The sequence below is a fragment of the Colletotrichum scovillei genome (assembly GCF_011075155.1).
Source record: "Colletotrichum scovillei strain TJNH1 chromosome Unknown Contig00008, whole genome shotgun sequence".
Lineage (NCBI taxonomy): Eukaryota > Fungi > Ascomycota > Sordariomycetes > Glomerellales > Glomerellaceae > Colletotrichum > Colletotrichum scovillei.
In genome coordinates, this window is record NW_023336266.1 from 1,275,484 (window position 1) to 1,296,528 (window position 21,045).

The window sequence follows — 21,045 nt, forward strand, 5'->3', positions numbered from 1 at the left end:
AAAATCATCGATCAGAGATGGCGTGCAGCTGTCCAGAAAGCTCAGACGTGGTTCTTTCCTTGCGAGGTGTTGATTGGCTGACGTAATATCGGTTGGCTAAGGGTGGAGATGATGCGCTGCTCTCACGGCCAGCCATTGGTCCTTCCCCGCATCCGCCTTGCTGCACCACCGCGACGCTGCAGTTCTGCCCTGGCAAGCGTCACCCGCCAGCCAGGAATCGATCGCATCCCATCGGGAATTGCAGAGTGAGGTGAGCTTGCGCTTCCTCTGTACAGTGTGTCTCTGGGGTGAGTATACGGTCTAGCTGGTTTGACTGACCATCTTCCCATTCTCGGCGTTGCAAGACGTTGAGACGGACCTGCAACACCGTCTTCACAACGCCGAAGCGCTCTGTGCCTCTGTCGTGCTTGAAGATGGCATTCAAATCATCCGAGAAACCACTCATGAGATGCCGTTGAACGGTAGCAATGGCAGCACACATGGAAGACCGTTAAACAAACTCCAGCTGCTCTCATCGGCGTCTGCTCGCCTCAGCAGACTCGACCCAAAACACTCAGCTTGCCAGCTTTGTCCATCGACTAGGCCTCTTTCGGATTAACCGGATCTTAACCGGGTCTTAGCTCCTCCTCGCCAGCCCTGTAACATACCAAGATCGCCAGGTTTGGCCATCGGCGTCCGTGGAGCTCTCAGTCACGTCAGATTGACTTGACGGTCCAAGGTTTCTCTCCACCCAATGTGCCGCGAGGGGAACCTTGCTTTCCCGGCCTTCTCCTTGCAAGCTCACAGCTTCACTCTCGTCGCTCGAGGTCCGCTCCCTGTTGTCCATAGGTAGAGGTAGAGGTAGAGCTAAGGGTCAGCACAGCGCACACACACACTCACACTCACACACTTTCTCTCTCACAGCACGGAAGCTGTGTCCGCAATGGCTGAGGCAATAGCAATGGCGTGTTCCGAGCCCGCCCTTTCCGTTGCTGATTCGTCCCGTCCCCCGTGGAACCAGAAGCGTTCCCTCCCACCCCCAGTGTCTCCTGCCTCCCAACCCCATGTTTCTTCCGTGCGATGACTTGCTGTGTGGTTGCAGCAAGGCCCAGCCGGTGAGGAGCAGGAGCTCTGCCGAGTCCCATGCTCCGACGCCAACCTCACCTCTTCTCTTCTTCCCTCTCTTCCTTTCGTCTTTCCTCCTGCCACAAACTTCACCCACTATTCTTCAGCTATCTCATCTCCAATCGGCATCACCACAGCCATTTCCATCATCTACTACTCACATCGATTCTCGAATTCGGCCATTGAGCCCTTTCACACCACCGACTGCTACATCTCTGATCGCGCACTGTGCGCCCACCGGATACCCGTTACGTCATCGCAATGGACCCCAATCCCGTTCCTGGAGCTGTCCCAGCCGCAGCTGGCATCGACAAAGGTGAGCAAGAGGTGTCGTGAAGCTCCCATCGTTGTCGCGTCGCCTCAGTACGGCGGTGCCATCGTATGCGCCCTGTGTCGGCTCATCATCTCGCGGTGTACCGGCGCATCGCATCTCCCCCATCGCCGCGCCTATACTCACGCTCGGACCTTCTTGCGCTGACATTCTTCCCCTTGTACAGCTCCCGAGACTGTCGCAACCACCACCGCCACCACCGCCGCGGATGAGAAGCCCACAGAGACTGTAGCTTCGGAGACGAAGCCAGTCGAAGAGAAGAAGGACGAGGTCGCACCAGTCGGAGAGATATCAGCTGCTGAGCCTGCCGAGCCCGCCAAACTTGCGGACCCTCCTGCTTTGGCCCCACCGGCCGATGCGCCAACTGCACCAGCTGCGGCTGAAGCTAACGCCGATGCGCCCAAGCCGGCTTCCGTCGAGGAAATCCCCGACAAAGACGGCCCCGTTGCGACGACGGGAACCGAGGAGGCCAAGGTCATCCCCGCTGAACAGCCTGCGGAGAAGACGGCTGCAACCTCTGTACCCATCGCCGAGCCCGTCAAGGAATCCGTCGAAGAGCCTATCCCGCAACAGATACTCAAGGCACCCGCGGTTGAGGAAGAGGCAGTCAAGGAACCAATCATCGAGAAGCCCGAAGCCGCCAATGGCGCTGCCACCAAGGATGTCGAGATGACCGGTGCCCTTAACGACGCCGAGCCCACCGGCACTGGAGAGCGCGAGGCCGCGCCGCAGGCCAAGACGAGCAACAAGCGCAAAGCGGACGAGCTAACCGAGACCAACGGCACCAATGGCACCAACGGCACTAATGGTGTCGAAGCTGTCGAGGCTGCTCCGGAGGAAAAGCCCGCAGAGAAGAAGGCCAAGAGAGGCCCTGGACGACCCCCTTCAAATGGTGCTGCGAAGCCAGTCAAGGAGAGTCCCAAGAAGGAGAAGGAATCTTTCGGCCACAAGGTCGCCAGTAAGGTTAAAAAGGTTCTGCACTCTCCCGGTCGAACTGAGCGCAAGACTCGCTCTCAAGGACCCGTCTAAAGCAGGCCACGCAGTGAGTCGAATGCTTCTGAGGCACGTACCCGTATCGCCTCGGATTTCCTTGAATGTCAAAGAGTCCTACAGACTACTCTAGCAACAACGAGACCATAATGGTCGAAGCTTGGGTTTGGACCAGCCGGGCGGGCGTCTCTCTTTTCACCCCGCGGATTTATGATGGGTAGGCAAAAAGGGGGCGCGGGTTTTTGTTTCTGCTTCTTTCTTTTTGTCATTGTAGCTCAGGTCGTAGTCGTATCGACACTGAGTGGGAGGAAATTAGGATACTGTATATACTAGGACGCTTGCACATGCAGCTTACCAGTCTCGTCGTAGTTTTTTTATGCAACTTATGATGGGAGAGCAAGGTTGAGGGATGATTCGACTCAGAAACACGGGCAGTCGAGAATCGTGAGGCAATCATGGCATTTGACAAGAACTTTTGTTTACTTGCTTTCGTGTCCTCGCTTTGATGGTCGTCAAGAATGCCAAGTGACAATCAACAGGTCAACAGCAGACATGTGAAATCAAGTGACGAGGGTGCAGTGTCGAGTCGGACGTCTTACTATTTCAATAGTGAGCGAGCCCATCGAACCCCTACTTGTCGAGTAGAACGTGCCTTGAGGCTCAGAGGCGAAGGCAAGAAGTTATCTCATGGCTGGGTAGGACCTTTGAATCAAGATATTATGGGCTCTGATAACTCGATGATTTGACTTGGCACTTAAATGTCGATGGTTCAAGGTGACGGGGCCTTGAATGATGTATCAACCCTCTCTGAACGCCGCTGTGAGTTCAGCTGATATGATTGTCGCCACGTCCTCGACGCGTATCTCCAGCTTAGAGGGAAGTCGTGATATCTACAAAAAGTACCTCACGCACTCACGCATAGGCACATTAGGGTAGGTATTGTACATCTCGATCGCCTGCACATCGGACTGCCAGCAGCAGTGCTCCGAGTCGGAAGAAATTTGTGGAATCTGCGCCAAAGTCTTTGGATGCTCAAACGCTGTCCAGATTCACAGATACGGAATAGCTTCTGATCATGTTTTTGAGGGATCAATGGAGCAAAGAGGCGGGATGACGTCTACAGGATACGCGGGGGTTTCGACTTGGGGCGAGGAAAAGGGCTCCTTTCGAAGCGGTCCAGACCGTGACGGAAGCAGTGGATTTCTCCACACACCGCGTCACCCCGAAAGTCAAGGGTTTGTCGATCAATTCGTCGTCGACTTACGTGGGTGCGGGTTTAGGGGGGCGTAACAGAGGAGGAGAAGCTGCAAGCACATGCGCTGTTGTTGTATGTTACCTCTGGGTTGGGACGACGTTCTATCCGCGTCCTTCAGCCCTTTTGAGGGTTCACATATTTCAGGAACGGGCTGTGCCGGAATGAAGGATGTTTGAGAAGCTTTCGGGAGATGGCGAGATGGATGAATGGGGAATGAGAGCTGGGCGTACTTGGCGTGTCTCTTACAAACCGAGGATTGGGGACGCGTGTGTGTGACGACAAACGTCTTTCTTGCGCAGTCAGAAAAACATGAATAATTAGGAGAAACATCACGTCCATCTGAGCCAACAAGAACAGGGGACCAAAACCGTGAGGAATGTGCGCCTTGCCGAGAGATTCAGCCTCAGACCCAGGTGTGCGTGTGCGTATGTTTACTTGCGGTAATCCAAATGGGGAAAACAAGTAAACAATGGGGGAGCATGGACATGAACGCTAAGCGGTTTCGAGGCAAACAGCGCTGATTTATGGAAAGATCGCGGTGGCGTCGCGTTTGTACCTTGCGTCTTTGTCTGTGTAGATGTGTGAGGCGGACGGTTAGGTCTCTCAACATGTTTTACAGTTCAAACGGTACGGCGTCGTGGCGGCGGTGGGAAAGCGCACGGAAAGTTTTGCAAATGGCATAGGTAGAGGCCGCCGTCGCTTTGGGGGGCGATGAAGCCCTGTGACGTAGGGGATCGATCTGGGTCTTGCTGTATAGGTAGGTTTTTTGTGCAACAAAAAAACGGGCCGGTTGGGAACGACGTAGATGGGATCTGGACTTCTTCCGTTTTCGTGAGCGGGCAGAGGGACGGTGGCTTAAGGTAGCTTAGCTTCCTTTTGCATTGTTCTGGAAAAGGCGGCGGGAGTTGCGGGAGGGGGAACATTGGTGGTCTTGGCGATGGAGGGGGATCGGACTGGACGGCTTACCTCACTTCAGCTTGACTGTCAAGCCTTGACGGAATTTGGTTTGCCTATGTATCCGTAGTGTCTATGCTTATGAAATTGAGAGTCTTCAGTCGGGAAGTAGCGATGGTACGAGATAAGGTGTCATCGTATTCAGGAACAGAACACCCAGATGTTGTGAAAGGTGTGTGTGGATTAGACTGATAGGGTGGAAGGGTTGAAGCAGAAAGAATAAGGAATGCTTATTTCTCATGTCATGCATCATCCCCCGAGGAGCAGGGTGGCTGAGCAGCATGGAAAGAAATGCTCCGATTGAGGGAGTTCATCACTATTCTGGAGTCTGTCCATCTATGAGAGTAGTTCCTGGTATTGCATGGTGTATGCTCCTCGCTTACCTTACTCACCGGTCGATTCCATGACGCTTACGTAGTAATCACCGCGCCTAGTGAAGTTGCTGTATGAGAACCTAAGATAATTCATCTTCATCAGAACCCCCATCTTCTGTCCCGTCTCTCCACAAATGACCAAACCTCCCCAACTTCCCAGAGCCCCCTAAAAGGACCTCCCCTCAATGCACAGCCCTGCCGACGAGTCGCTGCCGGGGTCTTGCCTGTCATGTGAACCCTCCTCACTGCATAGTGTGTACTCCGCAAGGACCACTATAAACTTGTACGCAGTAAAAGGTTGGAAACGACTTCCCTTTCGGCTTGGGTCCTGCGCGGACACTTTGTTCCCCCTTTTCACTTAACCTGACACGGGGGGGCGCAAGGTGTATCCGTATGCTTGAGCACGGGATATGTCGACGTGTCGTTGTAAAGACGAGGGTCATGATGAGAATACAAAAATTCATCAAGAGGAATCATGATGCTGGGAACGGAGGAAGAAACGGAACGAACTTGGTGCAGTGTAGTAAACGTCTAGAACTGTTTCGGGATAAACTGCGGCATCAAACTTTTCTTCCATGTGGAATGATGGCATTTCTCGCCTCTAGCGCGGGACCAGACACACCTACACTAGGTACATAGAACGCAACACGCGAGCCAAGACCCTTTTGCTCAATATGTACTTGGATTCTTCCAGGTGCAGATCTTCCAGTACTTCGTACTGCTTCAACATTCCGGCCGTGTAGAGGACGCCGATGGGAGCAAGAGTCCTTAATCGGCCGGATACGTGATATCCCGACCTGCATAATCTGAAGAATGGTGTCCGTATGAAAGGTATGAAAGGACTTTGTTGAATGGGCCTCGTATTCATCGACCACCAATCCATTCCCTTCTTGCCGCGAAGAGTCTAGCATTCCTTGGGGATCGTCTGCCACTGCACAAAAAGGGTGCAGGGCCACAGGGCGTGTGATGTGGGTGAGTGGGACACACATTCGAGGTGTCAAAAATAGCCACAGCCACAGCGAGCGAGCGGCGGCCCTGCCGATGCGCTACAGCGCTACTACGCGGTACCTATGCAAAGCGTTCCCGTGCTTCTGGGGGGCCCATGCTGCTCTGGGCTCTTCCATTGAAGCCAAGCGGCGGCACGGCATCTCGCGGGTGCTGTGGACGGGGGACTTCGTGGTGGTGGGTGTCCCGAGCTCTGGCAGAGGGAGAGAATTTTGGATGGCAGTTTTTAGGGCATTCTGCCCAATGAGGTCGTCTGATGCTCCGTCTTCTTTGCGATTCCGTCCGCGAGACTGAGGAACAATACCTGGCTGGAGGTACCGGTTTGTGAACGTACCGAGGCTGGAAAGGTACCTTACCTCACTACATGTTCATTCCAACTGAGCGTTGCATGTTCCTGCAGATGCTGACATGTAAAGACATGCATCGAACGTGGAGAATTGCCATCGTGAGAAGTATTTTAGAATACGGCAATCTGACATTCAACAGTAGACTTACTTTACAACTCCAGAATCCCATCCAACGTGAGGTGAGCAGACAGGAAGCAAACAGCCACTATGTCAAGTGGAAGAGCGAATGACTTGAGCAGCAGGTACAGCAAAAGGATACGTACCGCATCCCTCAACTTGGTAATGGTGGGTCGGGTCAAGTGGATCCCAAGCCTCGAGACCCTATTAGCGCAAGAATTGCTAAGACCTGAGGCGAACCAATCCCCTTGGCCGTGTTTTTTTACGTATGCATTTTTTTATCATGTTTTTTTATGCTGTGGTTTTGGCTGCAAGTATGGAGTAAGGTACGGAGTAACACTGCGCTGTATGTATGTGAACGAGTTTTTTCTGAGCTGCCAACCGCACTCCTCCAGCGATAGACCCGGATATCGGCGCACCCACCCGACTGGGATGTTCCAGGAGTGACATACGCAATCCTCCAGGCTCAACAAGCTTCCTCTCCAGTGGTCGTTCCTTCTCACTGTTCTCCTCCATGCCTCTCCACCTTTCCCATCCCTCCTTCGTCCCATCCGTCCCCTACTCCTACTGTACATAGCAGTCCTTCTTCACCATCCCTCCGTGTCGTGCCGTAACCTAAACTTCGTCCTACATACGCTCGCTTCAAGGCCGACTTCCCCTCGCTTTTCCCAACTCTTCCCTCCTCCTCCTCCCCCCAATCCCGCGATCCCGCCGACCCTCCGCCAGTCGTTCCAATCTCCCCATCGTCTCCCTCTCTTCGCGCCGCTTCGACGACATCTGTGGCTCCACTAATTGTCCCAATTTAACCCTCCCGTTGCTCGCGTGCGTGGGAACCAGCTGCTCCTTTCCAAGGGCCCTTTTGACGATCTCTTCTCTCCCCGACTCTCGCTGCAGCAAACCACGTCATCACCTACTACCAGGCCTCTTTGCTCACTTTCCAGCGGTCTTTGTGCGCCCGGTAACATTACACGAAGGCCCAACCCGAAACCAATTCTTTGCGACGAACAGCCAGTAGAAGCCCCCGTTGAACAAGCTCCTGTGCCATCGCCCTTGAATCCAAATCACCCGACCGACAAGCCGACCGAGCTTCTCCCTCAACCACCATTTTTCGAAGACTTGGTGTCAAGATAACATCAACAACTAGATCTCTCGCTGCCCTCTTCCTCGCCGAGGCCAACTAGAGACGCGACTCGCCCCCCTCGCCCCAAGGGGCCTCAACCTTCAAGATGAGCACCGACGCCGGAAAAGAGCTGTTGGACCTGCTGAAGAACCCTTTCAGTTCTCAGGTCTGTCAACCCTCCATCACTACTGAGCTTTTGACAATTCGCGCTGGATGCTGACTGCCATATAGCTCGCCAAGAACTCAGTCTGGGCTGCTCTGGGCACCTCACTTGGTGTCACTGTCGGTATCGCCGTCACCTTCTCCTTTCTTCGACCGTACAACCAGTCCGTTTATGCGCCCAAGTTGAAGCATGCAGACGAGAAACATGCTCCGCCGCCCATCGGCAAGAAGATCTGGTCCTGGATCCCGCCGCTATGGAATACGACCGAGGATGAGCTGGTGCACCATGTCGGCATGGACGCCACTGTCTTCCTCCGCTTCGTTCGCATGTGCTTATACATCTTCGCGACCATCTCCGTGTTTGGCCTCGGAATCCTGATCCCCACCTACCTCAGCACTGCAGAGAGCAGTTCGACCAAGGATAGATCCTGGATCGACTTGATTACTCCCATTGCGGTATGGGGCAATGCGTACTGGGCACAAGTCGCAGTTGCGTACATCATCACCTTTGTTGTTATGGGCTTCTTGTGGTGGAACTATCGCAAGGTCTTGCGCCTCCGACGCAAGTATTTCGAGAGCGAGGAGTACCAAAACAGTTTGCACGCCCGGACCCTCATGGTAAGATTGATATTCGGATGACGTACCACTGGGAGCCCCAAACTGACTCTAGCAGATGTACGATATCCCCAAAGCCAAATGCTCCGACGAAGGCATTGCGACCATCATCGACGAAGTTGTGCCGGCCTCATCCTTTTCTCGCACCGCCATCGCCCGTAACGTCAGGGAACTCCCCAAGCTGATCGAGCAGCATGATCATACCGTTCGCAAGTTGGAGGTGGTACTGGCGAAGTATATGAAGAAGCCCGATCAACTCCCGGCTGCCAGGCCGATGTGCAAGCCCTCCAAGAAGGACCCGTCTTTCGCGACGTATCCCAAGGGACAGAAGGTCGACGCTATCGAATACCTGACACAGCGCATCAAGGAGCTCGAACTCTTGATCAAGGAGGTTCGACAGAGTGTCGACAAGCGAAGCACCATGCCCTATGGCTTTGCCAGTTACGCAGATATTGCTGAGGCGCACAACATTGCCTACGCCAGCCGCAAGAAGCACCCGCACGGCGCAACAATCACCATGGCCCCGCGCCCGAACGATATTCTTTGGGATAACCTGGTCCTGACACCCTCGATTCGTCGGACGAAGCGTATTGTGAACAACCTCTGGATCGCGTTGCTTACCATTGTCTGGATCGCTCCCAACGCCATGATCGCCATCTTCCTCATCGACCTCAACAACCTCGGCAAGGTCTGGCCGGCGTTCCAGACGGAACTTCAAACCAATCCCGAATGGTGGTCCATTGTCCAAGGTATCGCATCTCCCGGTTTGATGTCGTTGGTCTACCTCGTCCTGCCCATGATCTTCCGTCGGCTCTCGATGAAAGCTGGAGACCAGACCAAGACGGGTCGTGAGAGGCACGTTTTGGCCAAGTTGTACGCCTTCTTCGTGTTCAACAACTTGATCGTTTTCTCGCTCTTCAGCACCGTCTGGTCGCTTGTGTCGGCCATCGTGAGTGAAACCAGCGAAAAGAGCGTCGACGCCTGGCAGGCCATTATCGATCAGAACTTGGCAACCACCATCTTCACGGCGCTTTGCTCAGTCAGTCCCTTCTGGGTCACTTGGCTCCTCCAGCGCAACCTTGGTGCTGCCATCGATCTCGCCCAGCTTTGGAAACTCGTCTACAGCTTCTTCGTGCGCAAGTTCTCGAGCCCGACGCCCAGAGAGCTCATTGAGCTTACGGCACCTCCCACCTTTGAGTACGCCTCTTACTACAACTACTTCCTCTACTACGCGACAGTTGCCCTGGGTTTCTCTGGCATCCAGCCCTTGGTTCTTCCTGCCGCCGCGTTGTACTACGGAATCGACTACTGGCTCAAGAAGTACCTCTTGCTCTACATCTTCGTCACCAAGACTGAGTCTGGAGGCATGTTCTGGCGCGTGCTATTCAACCGCATGCTCTTCGCCGTCTTCCTATCAAACTGTGTCTTCTTCCTCAGCTCATGGGCGCGAGCCGACTGGGCCTACCACAGCCAGGCCTTTGCCATTATCCCTCTGCCCATTTGCTTGATCATATTCAAGGTCGTCTGCTCCCGATTGTACGACGACAAGATCCATTACCTCTCGACCACCAACGTTGCCAAGCACCCCGAGGCCGGCGTGATGAAGGAAACCCGCCTTCGCAGTGAGCGCCTGGCTTCGCGTTTCGGCCACCCGGCCTTGTACAAACCTCTCATCACTCCGATGGTGCACCAGAAGGCCCAGCCTTACTTGCATGTCGTGTATAAGGGTCGCCTTTCGGACGGAAGAGATGTCAACACTGGCGACATGATGAGTGTTTCTGGATACTCGGACATGTACGCGTTGGATCCCATGAAGTCTGGCAAGCCTGGCAAGTCAGCCGGTATCCCCGGTTTCGAGTTCGTTTCCGAGTCCAACCTGGACTTCGAATTCTACAAGAACAGGGCGGAATTCGCAGAGGAGCATGGCCAAGGCGACATCTTTGGACGGGATCCTGATATCATGCGCCCCGGCACCCCTGGATCAATGTCCGATTTCGGCTCTCGCCCCGGAACGCCCACGAACGCTGCTTTGCAGGGCGGCATGACAGGTCAGCGCCGCGACATGTCCGGTTCTAGGCCTACTCCGCCTGCCGGGTACATGTCGCCAACGGGAAGCGGCCGTCAGTCCCCTACCATGGGACCGCCCCAAGCTGGCTTCGCTCAACAAGCGACCATGGGCGAGCGGTCCCGTAGCCCCCTGTACACCATCAACAGCAACGGCAGCGACACGGCGCTCGTGAGAAATGCCGCGGGTATGCCAATGAGCGCACCCACGGGTGGACCGAGTGTTGGTGCTCTGGGCGGCGGACCGAGGGGGTATAGTGGACTCCCTCAGGCTGACGCCGAGACGCCCGACCCGGATCCGACCCAATACGACTACTTCCGTGGGTCAGCAAGGCGGCGCCAAAACGACCAATGGTAGTTGATTGAGAAGGTGTCATGATTGGTTTTCAATTTTCTTTTTGTGTTGTGAGCGATGGTAGAGCGAAGGGTTGCCTCGCGGTCCGGGATCTGGTCTCCATGTGATGGCATTGCATTCTCGGCGTTGATTTGAGAGAGGGGTGAGTCGAAGAGAGGCTCTCCCATGGGTGGACCGCGGGCTGTGAGCAATGGGGTCATCCCGTCATCTCGACCGGGCCCTGTTTGTACTTTTTTCCTTATTCATCAAAATGGTAATGATCAAAGAGACGAGACATAGACTGAGGAATTGCGTGGGACGTTGGTACATAACGCCGGTCTCCCTCGAGCACTATTTCCCCCTGGCGCGATGCTGGTGGGAAACAGATTATAGATTTAATGAGTAACCCCTCCGCATTTTTTGTTCAAGGCCGTTCGATTTCGTCAATGAATGTCACACTCCGGCTAAGGTATTGAGATAATCTCATCTGCCGCGGGTAGTATAGCCGTACCATATATTGATCCTAACACCTTTCATTTCTATTATCATTACTCTGGTTCCTATATGAGCACATTTCATCTCGACGTTATAATCTTCCAGGGGTTACCAGCCCCTCGCGTAATCTGCCAACTTCCTCCGACTCCCTCCCCGTTACAATGCCTCGCCCCGAGCAAGCTTCCGCGTCCACACCTCCAAATCACCAACCAACCCCTCGACAACCTCCGTCTCGGTAATGGCCTCGTTCCACGTCAAGGTGATGGTCGTCTCGCCGCCCGCGATGCCGGCGACGTTGACGCAGAAGGCTTGGGCGACGGTACCGGCGGATTGGGAGAAGACGGCGCGGGTTAATTTCCAACCGTTCCCGCTCCCAACCTCGGCATGACTGTTGCTGTTGCTGCTGCTGTTGCCGTTGATGGCGCCCAGATTACTCACCTCCCAACTATTCCCCCTCGGCTTGCCGTCCTTTGTCCGAAAGAAGTCGTGGAAGTTGCTTACGTAGCGGAGCATTGCTGTGATGTCGTCGTTGGGGAGGCTTGTTAGGCGAGTTTGGAGGTCGGTTTTGATGGAGGATGCGACGGTCCAGATTGCGGTTTCGAGGGTTGGACCCGCCGAGGAGGAGGAAGAGTCGCGTAGTGCGGTGGTGAGAGACTCTGAGATGGGATGATTCGTCGAGGTCACCAGGACGCACATTTTGTTATCGATGTCGAGGCTTGGATCTTGTGCGAAGCGGCGCATGCTGATTGCGGATGACGGTTCAAAAGAGGGTGCTGTCTTTGAGGGGAGATGGTGCGCGAGGGAGGCTGCGACGAGGGCGTGGATGAGGGGTGTCAGAGTCAGGTCTTGCGCGCGGCATGCTGCGAGAAGGTTGGAGACTGTTGTGGCGGGGATGGTGATTATGCGGACGTTTGTGTGGAAGGGCGTGGAGAGACGTATGGCTTCGCCCGTCCATGGAGACGCGGCAGGTTTGGGTTTGAGCCAGGCGGGACCGAAGGCGGACCATAGTTCGCGGAGGAAGTAGGGCCAGGAGATGCGGCCGTTGACGAGGTGTTCTTGGGGGAGGGTGAGCGTTGGAGGGGTTGGGAGGGTGAGGATGTTGTTGGATTGGAGATTGTGGGTGGTGGAAGGGGAGGGGTTGTTTAGGGCGTGGAGGAGGCGTTTGTGGAAGATTGAGCCGCTTGTGCCGTCGCTTATTGCGTGGTGGAAGAAGTAGAGTACTTCGATCTCTGCTGGTGGTGAGTTTTGTGAGTGTTGGGAGGGTTGGATTGGGATGATGGAGATTTTCCATGGTGGACGTTGGGTTGTCTCGGGCCAGAGCTGGTCGTGTTGGTGGGAGAGGTGTTTGCAGAGGGTTGCGTCCGGTCCCGGCCCGCCGGTGGTGTCAGGGTTGGAGATGGAATCGGAGCCGGAGCCGGAGTGGGACGGAGGGAACCACTGAATATGGTTTGACAAGTTAATTTGTGGCACGCGCACGAACGAGGACGTTTGTTTGTCTTCGTCGGCGATGCCGACTTGCATGAAGGGTTGCTCTGCGATGACCTGTGCGACGGCGTCTTGGAGAAGTTGCTTGGCTTGGGAGAGGGTTGAGATTCCCGATGGGAGTGCGTAGCGGCCGGTGACGGCGACGCAGCGGTAGAGGCCGAGGGAGTGCCGGGCTGTTGAGTACTTTTCCCTGTGTTCATGTCAGTTTTGCTCGTGCGAGGGTGGTGTCGGGAAAGTAAGTTTGAATGTAGCATACATGTTGCCGCATGGCCGGATTACTTCTGTTTGGGGGGTCATAACTTGCTGCTAGTTGGAGCTGGTGTATGGAGGGCAGATGGCAGTTCTCGTCAATGGCACTCAGAAAGTCTCTAGGCTGGTAAGTCGTGAGTCGTGGTTGCTAGCGATGAACCATGGCCTTGTAAGACTTATGCTCGTGATGACTGCTCGGATGAGCTGGAGCCTGGAGATGACGGGATATACTGGAGTCCTCCGCTTTGTTGCGTCGAGTTCCTGGTCCCTGCAGGTGTTCCTGAGCGCCCAGGGGTTCCCATCCTGAAGGGGCATAGCTCCCTGAGTTGCCCGTTGATTGAATGGGCCATTGGACAGGGGTTGGGCATGACGACTCGTACCGGTATAATCTTCGCTTAGGATATGAAAGTTGAATGAGCTGTGGAGGCCTTCGGATAGTGAACACGATGCCAAAGAAGATTAGCCAGGCACGCCAGACATGTGAACAAAGGTCGTTTGTTATCCTGGGAAACAAGACCCAGAAACGTGGTTACGGGATACCGTTAAACGTCTTTGAGAGCCGCTTGACGGCGCACCGTTTCTAGAACGGGGATCGGCCTTTCAGGGTCCAGACCGGCGCAACCTTGGAGCTTGGACCATTTGGGACCGGAAGCTCCCGATTAGTCATTTCCTATCTGTTTTTCCGCCCCGAGATTAGGAGGGGCAGTGTGGGGGGTTGATCCAAATGGGAAAGAAGCACCAGGGGTGGCCCCCGGTCAATTTCCCTAGGAAGACGCGGTTCACCACCTGCTCGTTCGCCGACCCAAAATATTGTCTTTCCCCATTGCGCGACCACCTTTCCCCTGACGACAATGCGAATAAACACGGCTAGGTTGATCATCTCGGCCTCATAGCTTTGAAAAGCTCGTGTCGCTGTTTCTACTGCGTTCTCGTACTGTTATGACGCGACTAATCGCCAAATCGCATCGCAAGAAAATGCAGCTGCGCGCAGCTTGACAACATACCATCGCCAACACTACTGTCGCCACTACTAACTACGAACGTGGCCACAACCCCAAATCGCCATGGAATACAATCGATCGCCGTCCTTCGGCCTCGGCGCTCGAGCGGATCGTCGCGCTTCTACGCAATTAACTATCGACGAGGAAGGCCGTAAACCACTATTCTCCAAACCCTCCCGAGAAAGCCTCGAGCCTCAGAATCCCTCCCCAGCTACGGCAGGAAGCAACCGATTCGGATACTCGCCAACAAACGCCCAAACCAGTGCGACCGGCCGACCCCCCTCTCGCGCCGCGATCCCCCGACCTTCGAGCTCCCTTTCGCAGACCCCCTCCCTCAATTCGAACCACTCCATCGAGATCGTGTCGCCCGGCTCTCGCATCCCCAGACCCAAATCCACAATTGGCATTTTCGCCAAAGGCTCCGGAGTCTCCGTCGCCGAGGCCTGGAAGCTGGCGGATGAGAACCGTGTCCAGACCCTCGAGAAGGCGCGGCGAGCTACCCCCGCAGCCATCGACGCATCACCGAGCCCTGCCCCACGCCCCTATACCAATCGACAGGTCTCGGACGAGTCAAAATCGCGGCGATCCCTTGGAAAAGATGCGGTCGACTATAGCCGGCCCAGACCCCTTTCGAGGATGTCGAGTGACTCGTTGCGAGACAGCTACGTGGGACGGTACGGCGGTAGTCCCGGCTCGAACAGTCTCTCTAGCTCTGGAAGCTTCGATCGTCGACTGAGTCAATACGAACGGGAGATGGCAGAGTCGCCGAGCGCGTCTCGGGATCAGGAACATTTCTTTGGGAAGACCAGAGTGGGACCAAAGATTGCCGAGACAGGACACACCCTGGCGCGGAGGACAAGCAACAGCAGCCTTAACGGCTCTCAGAGTGCCAACCGGCGGACAAGTAACGGCAGCTTGAACGGAGGCTCAGGCTTGGGTCGGAGGACAAGCTACGGCAGTTTGAGCGCCAGCCCGCGTCCCGGAGCATTCGCAAAGAGCCATGTTCCTGAAGGACACATTAAGGAGCTCCTGGAGCAGGATGAGAAGGGTATTAAGCGATCCGCCAGGCCGAAACCAGACGATGACATTGCAGCCGACACGCCGTTGCCCTCTGTAGAGACTTCCCGTCTGCCTCAGGAGCCCACTCCACCAACCTCTCGCCCGGCTTCTACGAACCCGGATTACCGATCCCCGGATAAGAGTTACGCGTGGCAGCTCGACGCGGATTTCACGGCGGGAGACTTACAGATTTCAGACAGTCCACGGATAAGAACCGATGGCGCTGGCTTTAGCGAAGTCTCCGATCGACGATCCTCATACGGCAGTGCTTATGCCGATGAGCAGCAGTTATTGGGACTGAATGGAAATTTCAGGCGGGAGTCATCACTAGGGGTTTCTCCTCGGGCTGGGCGCTCGAATACTAGGATCGACGAGATTCGTCAACGGGAAGAGAAAGCCAAGGAAGAGCTTGCCGAGTCGCGAAAGGCCCTACCAAGAGCTAGGAATAATACAAGGCTGGAGGAGATTCGCGAGAGAGAAGCCGAGGCTGAGGAGCAGCTAGCCAAACTACCCCGACGCTCCTACTACCCGACACCCGATGATTTATCAGACCGTGAAGAAGTCGATACACAAGTCCCGCCAAAGAACACCAAACTTGACGAGATACGAGCCCGAGAAGCCGAGTCATTGTCTAAGAAGGCCGTCGCCACTAGCCGATTGGAGGAGATTAGGGAACAGAACTCAATGATGTCAAGGTCCATGTCGCCGGAAGCTCGGCGAAGCGAGGACTTTGCGAGAGAGTCGACGCCTGTCCGAGAAGCGGCTGGGGAGTCAGCGTGGCCCATAGAGGACGGCGAGCATATCGCCAACACGCCTGTCACAATCTATCGCAACTCACCTATGCGGGAACGAAACAAATCACTGTCTGAGTCGCCGGCGAACCGAAACGAGCGGGCAAGTCCCAAGTCTGCGAGGCCACTAGGTGCGCATACGCGAACGGACTCAAGAGACTTGCTGCAGAGGCTCGCCAGAGCTTCAAGTAGCAGCCCTGCTCCTGAATCCAATAACCTGCCCGCAGCTACAGATGAGAAAAAGTGGCCTAGCATCGAAGACCTCGAGAAGGAAAGGGTGGAAAAGGCGAATCAGGAGGTAGAGAGATTGGAGAAGGAGAGACGAGCGAGCGAGAGGTCCGAGAGAGAAAGGCTTGAGAGGGAGAAGATCGAGACGGACAGGCTCGAGAAGGAGAAGCTCGCGAAGGAGAAGCTCGAGAAAGAGAGACTCGAAAAGGAGACGCTCGAAAAAGAAAAGCTCGAAAAGGAAAGACTTGAGAAAGAGAAGCTGGAGGAGGAGAAGCGTGAAAAGTTGAAGCTTGAGATGGAAAGGCTCGAGAAAGAAACATCCAAGGAGACTTTGCAGAGAGCCGAGACACAGCGGCGCAGAAGCGAGGCTAGACGGTCTGCCCCTGAATCCGAACCGAAGGCAAGTCCACCACGACGAAACCGCAGAGAAACTATCAAGGTATCCGAGCCAGCTTCTGCCGAGACGAAAGGAACAGATGACTCCAAGTCCAGTTCCACGGACGAGCTGAAAGCGCCGGAGGTAGGGAGGCCGCAATTTCGCGTGGACTTCGCTGCAAGGCGCCGAGAACGTCGTCAGCGGTCAACCGACTCAGCCAAGGACAACCGTAAGAGCGTGGCCTTGTCGGATGGTGATCCTACCGACCGCATCGAACAAGAGAGGAACCTTTTCGCGCCTGCGGACAACCAGTCTGAGCGTGGATCGAGAGCACCTTCTGCGGAGCCTACTACCGAGGATGAGGATAAGGACCTCGCCGGCGAGACTCCCAGGCCGAAGAAAGTCGACCCGCTATCTCTCCCTACACCTAGGGTTACTGGAGCTTACGTCGAGACGCCTGCGACGCTAAAGGTTGAGCGTATCGAGGAGAATACCCTACCCCCATTGAAGAGGCCGGACCCTTCGTCGAATGCGACTTTCGATAGACCGCAGAGCAGAAGAGGATCACGGCCAACTTCAAGAGCAGGCACATTCTTCAAGGCCTCCGAGTCTGGCTCCGAAACGAGTGATCAGAAGGAGACGACCGGAACGAGCACCACTACTAGCCTGCGACGTCGGAACAGGTCAACCTCTCGGCCGCGCAAACCTCTGACCAACTCAGTCAAGCCGCCAACAGTCAAAGACGATATCAAGGAACTTCAACGCATTCATCAGATTGAAGACTCCACTTTGGACGATTTTGAGGAGCTGTTTAACATGCAGAAGCTCCAGAACGATCCCGACCTGGATATTGAGTCGATGCTTGATGACATTGCGGTCAAGAAAGAGGAAGTCGCAGCCAAGCCGAACATTACCAAGAGCCAGCGGAACCACGAGCTGGAGCAGTACGACAGGATGAGCAAGACATTGAAAGACGGGCTCTTCAACATACGTAGTGCCAAGCAGGGCATCGAGCGCTTGGAAGGGCAGGTGTCTCATGCCGAGGGCGGCAAACATGATGATGCTGCTACACTTGGGAAGATGTTGGAGAAGCAGCCGCAAGCCAAGGGGTCGCATCATCGCCACAACCCGGATCACGCCCGCGATTGCCCAGACTGCAAGAGCCAGACTCCCATCAAGGAGGTGTCGTACCTTCACCTCCCCGTGCCAAGCCTCTACCGTCGCAACCCCTTCCGCCTTACGTTCCTCGGGCTAGTGCTCCTCCTCGTCTCGCTTTGGTACGCTGCCGAGTCTGCGATGTGTGAGGCTTACTGTAGACCAACCTCATGTTCTTCGACACCCTGCGTCTGGTCACCGACGGATCCCACGTGGGGTGTTGCTCTTCCTGTGAAGCTCGACGAGTGGGCCACTGGTGGCTTGGGCCGGCAACTCGCAAACCAATACTCCGAGGAGGCATCAGACCTTTGGGCGGATGCGTTGGATTTTGTGACGGGGACCGATATCACGACTATTGATATCAACACGCTCGACTTTTACGACAAGCGGCAACTCCGCCGTCGTCTTCGCAAGAAGGGACTTGCGAAGCGGACAATCGTCGAGTCAGCCAGCGACAAGGCCAAGTGGGACGCATGGCACGCCACGCGCGTGGCCAGCGAGCGGGCTCAGGACGCGAAAGAAATGGGGTATGATATCGGTGACGCGGACGAGAGCCTTGGAGACGACGAGATATTGTGAGAGGAGGTAATTATTCCCGGTTGTTGTACATTACTACTAGTCTTTTACATGCCGCGCTTGCTGCCGGAGGACAGCACGCTGGATAAGACGCTTTGGGGCACAGAACTCCTTTGGTAATTAAAGATATTTGCAAATCAACATGGTCCACCCCATAGACTTTGATACGTGATTCGGCCATGCGTGGGGGACGAATTGGCTGAGTCAAATCACGGCATTCCGGGCCGATCGCGGGCTCCGCCGGTTTCCGGGGGTTCAGCCGTCATGGCTCCGGTGAAAATATGGCTTCTTGTAACTTGCGTACTAACCCGCAACCAACTACACGCGCTTATTTGCCTTCAACGTCGTCCAACAAATCTCAAAAAATGGACGGATCCAGCATTAGCTCACAAGTCAAAGCCAACTTGGTAGAGAAACCCTGGTTCGGCTTCGACCTCGACGACACACTCCACGAATTCCGCCGCGCCTCTTCGGCGGCCACGACGAAGACGCTGGAAGCCATCTCTCGGAAACACGGGACTCCCGTTGAGGAGTTGAAGGAGGCGTACGGCCACGTTCTCCGCGCCAAGACGGCGGCCGCGTTTTCAGACGGCAAGACGTCGTTTGAGTACCGACGGGAACGCTTCTCCTCGGTGCTGGATCGGTTTGGTCTACCCAGCGATGATGCGGCATTCTTGGAGGGTTTGTTGGATGTTTATGAGCGGACCTTGAATGAATCGCTTCAGTTGAAGGACGGCGCGGAGGCGTTACTTAAGAAGTTGAAGGGTATGGGGAAGAAGGTTGTCGTTATTACCGAGGGTCCGCAGGATGCGCAGGAGAGGACTGTGAGGGCGCTGGGGATTGAAGGGTATATTGATTTTCTGGCGACGACGAATTTCTTCGGTGTGGCTAAGACGGAGGGATTGTTTGGAGAGGTGCTGCGGCATCTTGGGATCGGGGCGGGGGAGATTGTGTTTGTTGGGGATAGTGTGGTGAGGGATGTCGAGCCTGCTTTGGGGGAGGGGATTGTGAGTGTGCTTTTTGATGAGAGGGGGGAGACGTCTTGGGAGGTCGGGATGGTGACGGTGAAGAGTTTGAGGGATCTTGAGGGGTTGTTTGGGGATGGCGATGCGTGAAATGGTGGATGGTCGGTCAGTCATCCACGGTTGCAGCGTCGAGGCGAATGAAGATATATTGGCATTCTCCTTTGGATTAAGGGTAATCTTGAGCCGCCTCTGTTTCAACTAACGCGCCGCGGAGAATCTGAATATACCATGCTTTGGGGGGAGTGATCACATAGTTTGAAGTCATCACGAAGCTTTAGATGGCTGTCAAAAGCATAGTAAATAGCTGTAGTAGTAGCGACATCTTACCATATTCGCGGCGGGACTCGATTTGAGCACCAACAACTTTGCGCTCAAAGGTACTGTCAAGCTGATCAAGGTAGTACCGGATTGTCTAATTCAAAGGTGCAGACGAGCCTGTATGAAAAGGCGGTTAAAACAAGCATCACGATGCATGCTCGGCCATCGACGTCACTGGTACGCGCTGCCATCGCCAACATCAAAAATCGCCAATAAACCAGGAACTTTTACGCCTCTGTGCGTTTATCCTTAAACTCAGGAACCTACCCCAGATTCTTCGCTCTTACCCCCTGGTGACGATGGCTCGTTGGGACCGGTTAAATATCTCGTCAAGTGCTGCATGACGTCGGGGCATAGGTCTAGAATCAGCTGTGCTGCGCCGTAGGGCTTGGCAAGACTGCAGTCGGGCGTCTGCCAAGTTGATATTAAGCGGCCGTTGAGAGCGCGACTGATAGGTGAATATTGGAGTGTCCGATCTCATCTATATTGGTCGCAATATCCTTTGGATGTAGGTGATCTGGGGTCTCAAATTTCATACGAAAACATCCGACGACGAGATCACGATATCTTTGCAAGGCTCGTCTCTCCCACGAACGGGTCCGACCAACAAAGACATTACCAAGCGTTATCATTAACTAGAACCCCAATCCTCCTCCATTGCCATCATCGTCAACCATAACTCTTAAGCTCTCGAAACAAAACGACCTGCTGCCGCAATGGCCACCGCAACATGTCCAGATCCCTACCTCATAACACAACCCACCCATTTCCCTATCCCAGAAAACCTCACATATGTCGTGACGCCAGGCTACAACACATCGGACGCGTCCATGGCGGCCTGCTGCGGCCCGAATCCCCTTCAACTCGCCGAGGGCTGCTACAAGTGGTGCGAGCTTCCCGCGACCTATGCCGACGAGGACACGGCGCTGTCTAGGTTCATGTCCTGTCGTAGTCGTGAAACGAACAAGAGGAACATGACGATGGGGACAAACGGGACGAATGGGACATCTGGGTATCCTTTCTACTTGCACGTTGCTAAAAGCGGAAGCGCAGGGTCTGGTGTTACGACCGTGAGGCTTGGTATGTTTGTTTTGGTGGCTACGATGTTTGTGTGTTTGGTTTGATTGTGTTATTGACGTATTGGTTTCTTATTACGATTGAGGTGTCATGCGGACTGTATAAGAATGGTGTTGGGAGCTAAGGCAGGAAGTTATACGGTGATAGTATTTCCGGTGTTATTGAGTGTTGGTTATGACGTTGCCGGCCTCATTGCAGTCAACTCTGTGGAAACATGAGCTTGGATAGTTGATATTAGTAATGAGGAAATCGGGATTGACGGATTTATTCTGGCACATTTCATGCCATTTACTCTGTTCATTATGAAGAGATTCGACCGCGAAACTTAATGCATCATCCAATCAGGATAGACATACTCCCAGAGACTCGCAGAAACGAGTTGCAAATCTGTTGACTTAGATTCACATCCGCTCGGGTCCCTCCAAGCGTGACAAATCA

General features: G+C 54.7%; 6 protein-coding genes across 6 annotated transcripts; 5 read left to right on the forward strand and 1 right to left on the reverse strand.

Moving 5' to 3' along the window:
- Positions 1-717: 717 nt before the first annotated feature.
- HER10_EVM0010341 (uncharacterized protein) lies at positions 718-3,906 on the forward strand. Its single transcript, XM_035479804.1, has 2 exons — positions 718-1,420; positions 1,602-3,906. The coding sequence occupies exons 1-2, from the start codon at positions 1,366-1,368 to the stop codon at positions 2,462-2,464; spliced, it is 918 nt and encodes a 305-aa protein (XP_035330937.1). The 5' UTR covers positions 718-1,365; the 3' UTR covers positions 2,465-3,906.
- A 2,965-nt stretch (positions 3,907-6,871) lies between these two features.
- On the forward strand, positions 6,872-11,200 carry HER10_EVM0005880 (uncharacterized protein). The gene is made up of 3 exons (XM_035475483.1): positions 6,872-7,763; positions 7,829-8,377; positions 8,433-11,200. Exons 1-3 carry the CDS (start codon positions 7,704-7,706, stop codon positions 10,794-10,796), a joined length of 2,973 nt encoding a protein of 990 aa, XP_035330695.1. The 5' UTR covers positions 6,872-7,703; the 3' UTR covers positions 10,797-11,200.
- A 24-nt stretch (positions 11,201-11,224) lies between these two features.
- HER10_EVM0005236 (uncharacterized protein) lies at positions 11,225-13,390 on the reverse strand. The gene is made up of 2 exons (XM_035474858.1): positions 13,009-13,390; positions 11,225-12,942 (listed from the first exon to the last, which is right to left on the reverse strand). The coding sequence occupies exons 1-2, from the start codon at positions 13,047-13,049 to the stop codon at positions 11,424-11,426; spliced, it is 1,560 nt and encodes a 519-aa protein (XP_035330652.1). The 5' UTR covers positions 13,050-13,390; the 3' UTR covers positions 11,225-11,423.
- Positions 13,391-13,782: 392 nt separating this feature from the next.
- HER10_EVM0010361 (uncharacterized protein) lies at positions 13,783-18,190 on the forward strand (the record flags this gene model as incomplete). The annotated part of the gene is made up of 1 exon (XM_035479824.1): positions 13,783-18,190. The coding sequence occupies exon 1, from the start codon at positions 14,066-14,068 to the stop codon at positions 18,188-18,190; it is 4,125 nt and encodes a 1,374-aa protein (XP_035330940.1). The 5' UTR covers positions 13,783-14,065.
- Positions 18,191-18,536: 346 nt separating this feature from the next.
- On the forward strand, positions 18,537-19,302 carry HER10_EVM0008497 (uncharacterized protein; the record flags this gene model as incomplete). Its single annotated transcript, XM_035478015.1, has 1 exon — positions 18,537-19,302. Exon 1 carries the CDS (start codon positions 18,553-18,555, stop codon positions 19,300-19,302), a length of 750 nt encoding a protein of 249 aa, XP_035330849.1. The 5' UTR covers positions 18,537-18,552.
- A 944-nt stretch (positions 19,303-20,246) lies between these two features.
- HER10_EVM0006424 (oxidoreductase family protein) lies at positions 20,247-20,654 on the forward strand (the record flags this gene model as incomplete). The annotated part of the gene is made up of 1 exon (XM_035476008.1): positions 20,247-20,654. One exon carries the CDS (start codon positions 20,247-20,249, stop codon positions 20,652-20,654), a length of 408 nt encoding a protein of 135 aa, XP_035330727.1.
- Positions 20,655-21,045: the final 391 nt, after the last annotated feature.